Raw genomic sequence first — 12,488 nt, forward strand, 5'->3', positions numbered from 1 at the left:
TGTCTGAGAGACATGTAATGTCCATGTTTGCTGCTGAAAGAGACTGATGGTCTGACCCCCCTCCTCCTTTCAGGGTGGAGCCTGCTGGAGGCCCATTCTTGACACCAGGTCTGAGGAAGTGTAAGTGTGTTTTTCATCTGATTCATGACAACAAAGCCGCTCACATTCAACCATCTTCAAACTGTCACATCACTCATTCAGGATCATCAAAGATCAATAAATGATCAATAACTGCAGCTGGATTGTGTTTGTTCTCTCCATCAGATTCCTGTCAACTCACCATCGACACAAACACAGTGAGCAGAAAACTCAAACTGTCTGAAGACAACAGGAAGGTGACATTTGTGGAGGAGCTTCAGTCATATCCTGATCATCCAGACAGATTTGATTACTGGGATCAGCTGCTGTGTAGAACTGGTCTGACTGGTCGCTGTTACTGGGAGGTCGAGTGGAGAGGAGATGTTGAGATATCAGTGAGTTACAGAAGAATCAAGAGGAAAGGAAACAGTATAGACTGTTGGTTTGGATATAATGATCATTCCTGGAGTCTGAGCTGCTCTGATGATGGTTACTCTGTCTGGCACAATAACATAGAAACTCATCTCTCCTCCTCCGTCTCTAACAGAGTATCAGTGTATGTGGACTGTCCTGCTGGCATTCTGTCCTTCTACAGAGTCTCCTCTGACTCACTGATCCTCCTCCACACCTTCAACACCACATTCACTGAACCTCTGATTCCTGGATTTGGTGTCTGGTTCAGTTCTGGTTCTTCAGTGTTTCTTTGCTGATTTGAGTCTAAAGATTTTCCTCCTGTCAGAGAAACTCTCACTGTTGAACAGATAGTTCATCTCTAGTCTCTCTTTCACTCAAACACATTTTCAGATTCATGGATTAAATCTTCTCCACAGTGAAATTCCACCAAGTCTTTCATAAAATTGAAGCTTAAATTATTCATGTTTTTCTGTCTGTTTCTCTCTGAATACCAGGATGTTGTTTTTCTTTCTTTTCTTTTCACTTTCATTCATCAGTCAGATTTTATTGAAATGTTAAGTTTTTCTCAATCACTGGATATTTCATGTTTGTGTCGGCTCCTCTTTTTCTAAATATATCAGATTAAAATGTTAAATGCTCCTTTTGTATATTTCGTGCAGTTATACGTGTGAAATATTTTGTAGAGATCTGGGGAAACTCAAATCAAACCAACACTGAATCTGTCTATACTCCAGAAGAAAGATGTCTGAATAATAATGATAGCTGCATTACTTTCATCCAAGTAATGAAACATTTTTTACAGTGCAAACTTTAAAATTGTATGATTTAGTAGAGATTATAACAGCATTGACCATGTACAAAGCCTATAATTTTGTATCTTCCATGGTGTAAACAAAAATGCTTAGAAATTAAAATTAAGAGAGGTTTTATATTTTATATATTTATATTTTAAAATATCAATGTCAGGATGAATATTAAAAAAAAATTGTGATAGATATGGAATAATTGTTTTGAGGTGTTAAAACTCCTTCACTCTTTAAAAAATAGTAAAAAAAAATTTTATATCAGGTTTTATTATGTTTTTATGAGTTTGTCTGCAGAATTATCTATTTTTGTAAATATTTCAGAATAAAATACAGGAAAGATTCTCTTGTTTTGATTTTAAGTGTTTTCTGGGTCTTTCATCCATCAGAGGTTAAATAAGTTTGTGTTTCTGCCATTGACATGAATTTAAATGTTATTTCTATACATGTTTTGTTCTGTTTTTTTGTTCTTTTTTGATTTGTGTATGTAAAATTTCAAATGACAGAAAAATCAAATAAATGAATATATACCTCTGAACTTGGCTGTGGTTCTGGTTCTTCTGGACCTCCTGATGAGTCTTTAATGAGTTCTTAGTGGTTCTGGTGGGTCGGCCTCTCCTGGAAGGTTCTCCACTGTTCCATGTTCTCCATGTTGGATCCTGGTTCTACTGAGGTTCTCTGGAGTCCAGAACCTTACAGATGGTTCTGGAACCGTTTCCAGACTGATGGATGTCACAGACTTTGTTTCTCTGCTGGTTCTGAGTTTTTTAGATGATGTGTTGCTTTCAGATCTTTCATCCATCAGAGGTTCTGTTAATATAATTTATTGGACCTGCAGGTAATAATCAGGTCTGAGTTCACTGGGAGGTTCAGCTCAGCTTTATAAAAATGTGGTTTAATCACAGTTCAGGATTTAACAAAGGAGTGTGAATAATTAAAGGTTGGTTTTCAGATCTTTTCCTTTAATGAATAAAATTATTTAAAAACTGTTTATTGTATTTAATCAGTTTTTCTTCATCAAATATTAAAATCACTTTCATCAAATATTAAAATCACTTTGATGATCTGAAACATTTCAGGACAAAAAGGCAAAACAGCAGAAATCTGTAAAGGAGCAAATAGTTTTTCACAGCACTTCATGTTTCAGGTCCAAAGACATCAAGCGGTCCAGTCTGGATTTAGAGCAGAATGTTCTGTTGAAGGTGAGACTGGAGTCCAGTTGTTCTGGGTTTCTGGATGAGTCCAGAACCTTCTGGATCAACCAAACCAGATGCTCAGATCTTCTCATCTGGACCATCTGGGAGCTTCTGACTAAAACTACAGACATCAGGTTCAATGAGGATCTCAGACCACTGAGGCTAAACTAATAAACATGCTAAATATTAGCCACCTATGCTGCTCTCCATAGAGGCGTCTCTCAGTGGACTTTGAGGGAAAATAAAAACAAATCTGACAATCCTGAGGTTACTGTGAAGGTGGAGTTTCTTGTGCCCATCATTTGTTAAAGCAGTGGTTCCAGAGGATTTTCTGGGCCCGCCTTACAGACTACAATAAACCCACCGAGCCCCCCCACAATCCCTCCCAAAAAAAAAAAGCCTCTCTGTCCCATGAAGCTTCTACTGGTGCATCAAGTTGAACAAGTTAGTCAGTTTAGTTTGTTTTGGTAATGAGGGAATGAAACTGGGAAAACCAGTTGGACTCGCATGAACATTTGGGTTGGTCTGCAGATCCAATGTCAGATTGGGAGCTGCTGGGTGTGGAGAGGAGGCAACTGGGTTACTGCTGCCCTGGTTCTGCACTTCAGGCATCAAATCCAACTGGGATAAGAATTTACTGGTAGGGTGTCTTGGTATTCCCACCCAGAATAGCTGTGTTACTTTCAAAACATGGATAAAACAATTTTATGCCTGTAGCCCTGGAAATTTAAATCCAATACTTTGAGAACCATAAGTAGATTTGGTAAGGAAGTGAACCAGAAGGTCCTGAGGTTTTTCTCAACACAGCTGCTTGGATGTTTGACTCTTTTCACTCTGACATTAAACTACAAGAACAAAAATATTCCAGAAAGATTTAACACTGATTGTTTTAATTCAAAATGTCTGAATCAGTTCCTTCAGTTACAGATCATTTCATCCTTTACTGTACAAGGCTATAAAAAGTTCACAGCAACAGCACAAACATACAAAATAGTCATTTTTACCAAATTCATGTTTTTCCTCCTCTGCTCCTTAAATAAATCTGAACTCTGGTGAGGAAACGGCCAGAGCAAAAAATGGATTCAAGTCAGTTCATACAATCTTATTTACAGAGAACATGATCAAAGTGCTTTGAGGAGAGTCCTGATTTACAGTCACATCTGAGGGAGGAAATATATTTACACTGTTTACAAACGCTGTAACCATGGTGACCTCAGCAGCAATAATAATGCAGTTAACAGAAGAAACCCTAATATTAGCCACAAAGCATGATCAGAAATATTAACATCCCGTTTCATAACTAAATATTCGTCTTTTAGTCTCCAGTCTTGGTTCCCCATTAAGACCTGAGAACTTTGACCCGGTTTACATCAGAACCAGGAAACAGTTTGATGAAGATTCAGTTCTTCAGTCCAGGCTGAACACAGAAAGACCCTCAGAGAGGAAACTGATCTCTGGACAGCCAGACAGAGACCTGGAAGTATTCATATAATAAATAACATTTCCTCTTCACCACAGATCAGGACTTGATGCACTTCTGAAGGCTTGTGGTTGAAACTTAAGGGCTGCTGTAACGGCGAACCGTTGGCATGGAAACATGGAGAAAAAACTAAATCCTGAGATCAGGATAAATCATCGTCTGTGCTCACGATTGAAATCTGTGAAAAAAGGAAAATATTTTAACACTTTGCAAGAGGAAATGGCAGCAATTTAACATCTATTTACATTTTAACATTTCAGATTTAAAAAGTTACAGCCTTGCTAAAAAAAGCTTAAATTAAAATTTGGTTGCATCAGGTAAATTTTCAAGAGCACATTATGATTAAAAAAAAACTGCCAATGATTTTTTGTTTGCGTAAAATAAGATAACAGGCTTATTTATTTGGGTAGAGAACGACCTGATCGTCAAACATCTTAAAGTTTCAACTAGAGGGTCTGATGAAGCTAGAAAAGTTTTAAGTAAAACTGACCTGCAGGAGGAAATGATCTATTCAACCTGCAGGAGTTTCCAGGTCGGTCGACTCACCGCTGGGTAGGTGTGGCCCACGTTGGCGCCGTGGCGCGTGATGTCGATGTTGAGGTCTTCTTCTGTGGTTTTCAGGTAGACTGGGTTGTCGAAGTTCATGCTCTTCTGGTTCTTCAGCTGCCAGTTCCTCCACATCAGGTAGGCGCCGGCTGCAGCCATGGCCAGCAGCACTGCAGCAGAGAGGCTGGTGATAAACAGCTCTGACCTTCATGTTTGACCTCAGAGGAGGAGCAGCTGGACTTACAGACGGGTAGGACGGCCCAGGCAGCAGCAGAGCCTCTGGTGGTGGAGTCCACCTGGATAGACGTGCTCACATTGGCTTCTGGAAGAGACAAAAATGGCAACTTTCATACACCTTGAAGAGGTTAGGATGGGTTTATGGTCTATACAAAACCTGCCCTTCACATGTTTTTCATAACTCATTTATAAAGATTCAAGTCTGCTCAGTTCAGAATGAGCCGTTTTAGGGCCTCTTGTCACTGAATACAAATAGATGCACAACTACACAATCATAGCTTTGAAAAGCAGAAGTGGAGCCTCCTGCATAAAACATCCAGCAAGTGGTTTCTGGATGGTAAGCCAACAAGCCCCTTTTCTTTCCCTCTTGGTTGGGACGTTACATTTGGAAGGTTTTTGTAGAGGCTCATTTTCCTGAAGCTAAAAAATATTTGCCAAAAATCAGCAAAGTGCTTTGGTTGTTTTTTTATCTGGAGAGCTGAGAAAGATCTGCTTTAACATCTGGGAATACTGAAGACCCAACATTTATTATAAGACTTATAGAAACTTTAAGTCTAATTATTTGGTGGCATTTTATTGCAATAAAAATATATTAAAATCTCCATGCATTCAGAGCCTTATAAGACAGACACTGGTGTAAATCTAAAGCTCACATTCAAAACAAGATGCTGCATTAACTTTTATAGCAGAAGTAAAAACTTCCAGCAGGTTCTGAGATTTATAAACTACAGTTGGAGTCCAGCTCCATTTTCACAGAACATAAATGCAGGTTTTGAGCCAAAACCTGCATGTGCACTTCCCGTTTTCTTCCACTAGATGGTGCTCCTGTTCTAGATTAGTTCAGAGGCAGATTTAATTTAAACTCTTCAGCAGCAGAGAGGCAAGTACTGAATGTCACATTGTTCTCATTTAGCAACAAGTCACAAGGATTCCTCAGGTTTGTGATTAAAATTACTCGAGTAAAAAAAATATGATGCAGGGAAATTCAGTTTGAGTTAGAGCTTCACCATCATCCTCTGAGGAAAAGTGTCACTAGAAGAGGAACAACAAACCTTAAGCATTCAAGGTCGTCCCATTTCTGAGTTTTCTTTGAATGTAGACCAGATCTCTGGAGAGTAAACTGGTTTATCTGATGCATGAAATCAGGCTGGAAAACAGTCACTGTGGTTTAAACCTCCTGAACTGAACGGCTCCAACTTCGCGGTCTGGTTCTGTGGTGGGGTGATAACTCTGGTCCACCTACAAACCTCAGTCTGCTTTTGGCTGAAGTAAATGCTGGTGTAGTTTGAATGCATATATGAATGGACCACAGATCGCTCCAAAGCAGGAAGTGGACTACAGAGCAGGGCATTCTGGGTAGACAACCAAAAAACACCATTTCTGATATAGCAAAACAAATGCAGGGTTAAGTCAGTTTTGCTACATCATGTTACATCATCTTGTTTTTCTCTGAAAACTCAGTAATGATCATATTCCTGTGAATCACAAATAAAGAAGCTGCTGGAATTTCTGATGAGAAGCTTCAAGTTTGATCTGATCTGTAAATTAGTGGAGAAAATAAAAGGTTTTCCTCATGAAACGTAAACAAACCTGCCCACACAGCAGAGCATTATGGGATTTTAAATTTGTTTCTCATTGTAAACAATGTAAAACCAAAACATCTGACAGTGGTCCCCAAAGTGGGTCCTGAAGGCACCTGGACCAAATGATGGTTCATCAGAGGCCTGAGGACATCGACCTGCTGAGATCGTTGCTACCTCCAGGGAGAGAATAAAACATGCAGGAACCACTGGACCACGATTTCAGCTCACACTGAAGAACAAACACCACTGATCTGTAAAAGCGTCATTTAAACAAGAAAAACTGTCGTTTGTAGCTGTGAGTGGAGAAAAGCTTCTGTTCACTTTGTGTTTCTAACAGGATTAGAGTCGACTGGAGCTGCAGCCTCACAGCTCCACAGTTCCTGGTCTGCCAGATGAGGCAGCTGGGAAATGGGCCAATTAGTCTGCAGCCTTAAAGGGACAGGCACCAAACTTCAACAAAATGTGGAATAATGAAGTAAAGATGGACAGAAGAGGGGAAAAAAGAAACCAGGACGAATGTAAAGGATGCACTAGAGCTGGGTGATGATTTTATAGCCAAATCAGATTTTTGTTTTTTAAGATTCAATTTTTAAAAAATCTGGATTCCACTGATCTGTTGGTTTCTTAGAACGTCTCAAAAACTCCTTTAAATTGAGTCAAAATGACTCAACAACCTCAAGATGCTTCATTTCTCTGTTAAAACTTCCACAGATTCTGTGTTTCATGTGAAAGAAAATCTGGGAAACTGCAGTTTGCTGGTATTGCTGCCATGAAGACGGTCCAGCGATCTGCGAGTCCCGACTGGAACCAGAGTCCAATTAGTGCTGCGGATTCAGCTGTCAGGTTTGAAAAGGCTGTGAAAGGATCTGAGCGAAGCTGCAGGGAAAACAAAGCGTCTCTAAGCAACCGGTCGTCCAGCAGGAGGTGAAGGCCAGAGCCGCTCTGCCTTCGCGCCTGGAACCGCTAATTGTTGCAAACAATCCTGGAGCTGCTGCCGACATTTAACCACAACTTAAAACTCAAGACGTAAAGGTTCCCTTTGCTCCTCCCTAAACAGGCGAGTGGTACGTTTTATTGAAAACATGAAACCGATTTCAGCAGTAAAACTAAGATGGTGTTTAGAGGTGAAGTCCTGCAGCAGACCGATCCCTCCTGCATGTCGGGTCAGGACTCACCGGGTCTGCAGCGCTGGCCGTCTGCCGCCAGCTCCTGGCCTGCAGGACACACACAGCTGTACTTGGGGGAGTGTTTGTTGATCTGTGGAGCAGGAAGACACAAGAAGCTGCAGCCGCCGTTTTTCTCTGTGCACCAGTTGGTTCCTGCAGAGAAAAAACAAACTGAAGCCCAAATCCAGCTGGTAACCAGTCCTGGTTACAATGGGTGACCTTTGACCCCTTACCAGCCAGCTGGATCAGCTCATGGTAGACGATGACGTCCTGAGGGTCGTTCAGGTTGCTGGCCAGCGTGACGACATCAGAACCAGAGAACTTGTTGGCGCCGTAGATGGCTTTGTTTTCACCGTCGGTCCAGAAAACCCGATCCTAACAGAACCAACATGGCCGACTTTTATAAACAGCTGATCATTTCAGTGATCCATTAATCACTAAAAAATGGCACATTGTACAAATTTTAACTCATCCATTTGAGCCTTTTTTATAGTATATTAGAAAAGTATTTACTCTGCGATTCTTCAAAATAATTTTATTGTCTAAATTCCTTTAATGAAAATAAACCAGGTGACGATAAAAACGCCACGAGTTTGACAACAGACCTGAAATAGAAACTTTGTTTTTTCATCAAATGGCCTTTTTCAGTCTGTAATCATTTCAATCATTTAAAGTGAACAAAAACTTACATTTTAACTTATTTTGTAAATTTACATGTCAATGAATTTGACCTGAAGGCGAAACGAACCTCAAACACGGTGACGGCGAATGGATGAGCCAGATAATCTGCAGACTGCAGCACCTTGTTCCTGTTGTCTCCGTTCAGGTCGACGCTACTGAGCATGTGCAGCTTGGAGTCGACCCAGTAGAGCCGGCCTTTGATCAGATCTGAAGACATTAAATACATTAATAGATTTTATCATTTCAGCTGCAGGTTTTCATGTTGGAGACGTTTCGCCTCATTCCTACCCAGTGTGATCCCGTTGGGCCACTGGATGTCGGTCGCCACCAGAACCTGCCGGTCCGCTCCGTTCATCCCAGACTTCTCGATCTTAGCCGGCTCTCCCCAGTCAGACCAGTACAGAAACCTGAGACCAGAACAGTCCAGTCAGCGGATCAGAGCAGCAGTCGGTAAAAACCCAGAACGTTTCCACCCACCCAGATAAAGGATCCACGGCGATGGAGGCGGGTTCTCTCAGGCCCGTGTTGAACAGAACTTTCCTCTTGGTTCCGTTGAAGTTCGCCACAGAAATGGTTTTGGTTCCCAGATCGGACCAGTACAGGTTCTTGTAGATCCAGTCCACAGCGATGCCCAGAGGAGTCTGGACGTTATCGATCACCTTCTTATGGACGCCGACGTCGCCTCGCCTGTCCAGGACGGTGCTGGAAAAACATGGAGGTTTGAGGAAAACAGACAGTTTGTCACCTTTAAATGGTTTAGAGGAGTCGAGTTAGTCAGTAGTTAAAGATGGACATAGTCATCAAGATGCACAATTACAGTAAATAATCCAAAACTCAGCAGATGAGCCTCATTTCCCATTGAGCTGCGTTCACACTGCAGCCTGAAGTGAACCACAGCAGGTTTCTCTTTATGCAAAATGCATCTGATCTTTTCATGGTTAGAATTTATAAATATAGATCATGTCAAGAAAAAAAGAAAAGCTCTCCTAGTGCCAACAGTTGAAATGCACTAAACAAGGAGGGTCTTACTGCTGTCAATCATGCTCATGTTTAATAGCTCTAATAATGGAAAATGAACCCTGACTCTACCTGTAAATGGCCCTCTGACCCAGGTCGGCCCAGAAGATGGTCTGCTGGTTGAAATCTGCATCCAGAGCCGCGGCGTTTCTCTGCTGCTCCACGATCTGCGTGTACTCCTTCCTCTCCAGACCCAGACGGCGAATATCACGGCGGTTGGTGAAGATCAGGCACGGCTCCTTCCCTGAACCGGAGGAAGAGAAGTTTGTAAAAACCAGGAAAGGTGAAAAGGTCAAACTGAACTCCTGATGCTCACCAACAGCCTTGCAGACGCTGGTAGCCGGATCCATCTGGTAGCCGTTATGACATTCACACTTATAGCCGCCCTTCAGGTTGATGCAGATCTGACTGCAGATACCAGGATTCATGCACTCATTGATGTCTGCATCAAGAGACCAAGAGGAATCGTTTAGAAATGGAAAGCTGCACAACCACCATCTTAAAATCTCAAGTTTTCTTATAAAAGACATTTAAACCTCCAATTCCAGTCTTTTTTAGTCAGTTAAATATTCCAGCATTCAGTTCACTGCTGGTTGCAAATGGGAGGAAATGAAACTTCTGAAGGACGGATGGAGTTTATGCCAGGAGGGATTAGAGGACGTACAGATCTCCTGAAGACTGTCAGAAAACGACCTGCAGGATTTACCACCGAATGTTTCAGTGCAGAATAAACATGGAGTGAAATCCTGCAGCGTCGGACACGCCTCTATGGATCAGGATTTTAGTTTGAATTAGTCAAAACTGGACAGCTAAATGAAAATTAGTCAATGAGCTTTTTAAAGCCTCATTTCTTATTTGCAGGACAAAGAAAATTGACTTGAAATCCTTGAACTCGTCTGGTGACGCGCAGCTCGTACCTCCGCAGGTCTTGTGGTCGATGAGCTGCAGTCCAGGTGTGCAGTCGCATTCGAAGCCGATCACCACGTCTTTGCAGATGTGGGAGCAGCCGCCGTTGTTCAGGAGACACTCGTTCACATCTGGAACAAGAACAAAACCACGGTTACAGAAGGAGCAACACAGGCGTCTTCTATAAAATGTAAAAAAACAATCTGTGCTTCACACAGATTTGCTTTGGAAGCTGACGAGCCTCTGATGCTCCTTCAGACTAGCCAGCAGCATTTGGCAAACATCTGGTGGAACAGCTGAGCTCATTATAGCAGCTACTTCTCAGTGAAACGCTGGTAAAAACGTTAAAGGGTTAATAGAGAAGCCATGTTGTGATGACTTCCTGAAGCCCGAGTTTCAGGAAGAGCAGAAAGTTTTTAAAGAGACAGAGGGCCAATTTCAAGGTGTTAAACCAGAAAGTAAAATTTATTTTCAGTCTTGTTTGAGTTTCTGGATGCAGCAAATCTGACATTTAAGAGGATCAAACATTATAATTCAGGTTAGTACAGAAATACTGACTTTAAAATTCATCTCATCCTTTCAGGATCAACACAGAAGCTCCAGATGTTCATAATTTAGTCCCGTTTAAAACTCACTGCACTCGTTGATTGGCTCGTCGCTCCAGTCTGGACAGTCTCTGATCTTGTTGCACACTTTACTCATTTCGATACATTCTCCGCTGCGACACTTGAACTTCTCTGGCCCGTTGCACTGAGTCACTGAACAGGAAGTTAATCCAGATTATCACTAATCCAGAAGAGTTTCAATGCATGAGGACGTTTTGTTTTAAAACCAGTCTTACGGTTCTTGCAGTTGATTTCATCCGATCCGTCATCACAGTCTCTGTAGCCGTTACACTGTCTGCTTCCCTGGATGCAGCTGCCATCGTCACATTTAAACTTATCTGGTTCACAACTCCGCGCAGCTGCAAACAAACTACAACTTTACTTCCTGCTAAAGGAAAATCAGTGAAAGAAGCTGGAGTCGTTTTGGCATCATAACGTACGACAGTTGGCCTCGTCGCTGCCGTCCTTGCAGTCGGGGTCTCCGTCACATCTCCACTTCTTATGGATGCATTCTCCAGAGCTGCACTGCATCTCGCTGGACAAACACTTGGCGGGCGGCGTCGGGTGGCGGCCGCACCGAGCCGGAGCTTCATCTGACTGGTCCTGCAGAAACAAACAGTTTAAATCAGGATATTTTACTTTAATGCTAATATTTCAGCAACAATCAGAAAGTTTTTGGTTTTTCTAATTATGATTGAATGTATAGATGTGCATTAATGAAGGTTGTAGTTGCACATTTTTCATAATATGCAGTTTTCTGGATTGAATTGTGTTTTTCCACAACATGACATTTGCAGATAAGTTGGTGTGCATTAAATTTTCTGATTTTTGCACAGTAAAAACTTAGGTTTGCAGCTTTTTCAAATTGTTTACATGCAGATTAGACAAATCTGGATTTTTCACACCAACGCCCTCTTCAGGTCTCCAGAGACATCAGCTTGTTTTCCAGCTTCTGTTCATCTCAACTCGTAATTATTGAAATGAGCAACTTTATTTTATACATTTGTCTTTTAATTTTGCTAGAGGAAAAACAAAGTTGGAAATTGAATTTGGTATAAAACAATTGCTTTTTAAAAAAAGACTTTGCAGCTTCTTATCCCTCTAGTTTGATTGAATGTGTGATTAAGGACAGACATTTTCCACATGCAATTTTTAAGATTTTAAAAAGCACCATTCTGTGGCAGAATTTGTTTCAAATCATTTCTTATATTTGACACAACCATCTTGATTCCCATCAGAAACAAAAGTTCTTAGAGAATTAAAGTATTTTAATTCTGACCTGAACTCCACCTGTAAATCCCTAAAAAGCATCACCAGTAGAAAATGGCCGTTCAGTCCTCAGACCTGATGTTCCTCTTCGTTTCCTCTCACCTGACAGTCGACGTCGTCGTCACAGACCCAGTTGGCCGGGATGCAGGACGCGTTCCCACACTGGAACTCGTTGGGAGCGCAGGACGACGGCGCGCAGTCCACCTCGTCTGAGCCGTCGCCGCAGTCGTCCTCGCCGTTGCACACAAAGTTCTTGGAGATGCAGCGGCCGCTGGCGCAGGTGAACTCGTTCAGAGCGCAGGTGACGTTACCTGGAGCAGTCAGAGGGTTTACTTCAGGTTCTGATTCCAACTGCAGGAACTCTGATCCACATCCACTGAGGCAGAAACTGCAGTTGTGAACCGAGCCAACCAGGTTTCTGCAGCTCAGCATCCCATAATCAATACCAGCTGATCAGGCTGAGCTCCAGGGAATCCAGGAGCGTCTGCTGAGACATTTGGAGTTTTC

The 12,488-nt window shown here is 41.9% G+C and overlaps 1 protein-coding gene and 2 long non-coding RNA genes across 3 annotated transcripts; 1 reads left to right on the forward strand and 2 right to left on the reverse strand.

The window, feature by feature from the left end:
- Positions 1-6: 6 nt before the first annotated feature.
- LOC106943446 (uncharacterized) lies at positions 7-492 on the forward strand. The gene is made up of 2 exons (XR_001423918.1): positions 7-120; positions 265-492. It is a non-coding gene; the product is annotated as an uncharacterized LOC106943446 (long non-coding RNA).
- Positions 468-1,410, reverse strand: LOC106943447 (uncharacterized). The gene is made up of 2 exons (XR_001423919.1): positions 1,158-1,410; positions 468-897 (listed from the first exon to the last, which is right to left on the reverse strand). It is a non-coding gene; the product is annotated as an uncharacterized LOC106943447 (long non-coding RNA).
- A 1,948-nt stretch (positions 1,411-3,358) lies between these two features.
- On the reverse strand, positions 3,359-12,428 carry LOC106943448 (very low-density lipoprotein receptor-like). Its single transcript, XM_015026760.1, has 15 exons — positions 12,084-12,428; positions 11,153-11,315; positions 10,949-11,071; positions 10,743-10,865; positions 10,119-10,238; positions 9,518-9,643; positions 9,274-9,445; positions 8,662-8,886; positions 8,473-8,591; positions 8,252-8,391; positions 7,737-7,878; positions 7,513-7,656; positions 4,762-4,839; positions 4,518-4,687; positions 3,359-4,149 (listed from the first exon to the last, which is right to left on the reverse strand). Exons 1-15 carry the CDS (start codon positions 12,411-12,413, stop codon positions 4,114-4,116), a joined length of 2,211 nt encoding a protein of 736 aa, XP_014882246.1. The 5' UTR covers positions 12,414-12,428; the 3' UTR covers positions 3,359-4,113.
- Between the last annotated feature and the right edge of the window lie 60 nt (positions 12,429-12,488).

Source organism: Poecilia latipinna, unplaced genomic scaffold (assembly GCF_001443285.1).
Source record: "Poecilia latipinna isolate Pla-1442-1.1 unplaced genomic scaffold, P_latipinna-1.0 Scaffold5310, whole genome shotgun sequence".
NCBI lineage: Eukaryota > Metazoa > Chordata > Actinopteri > Cyprinodontiformes > Poeciliidae > Poecilia > Poecilia latipinna.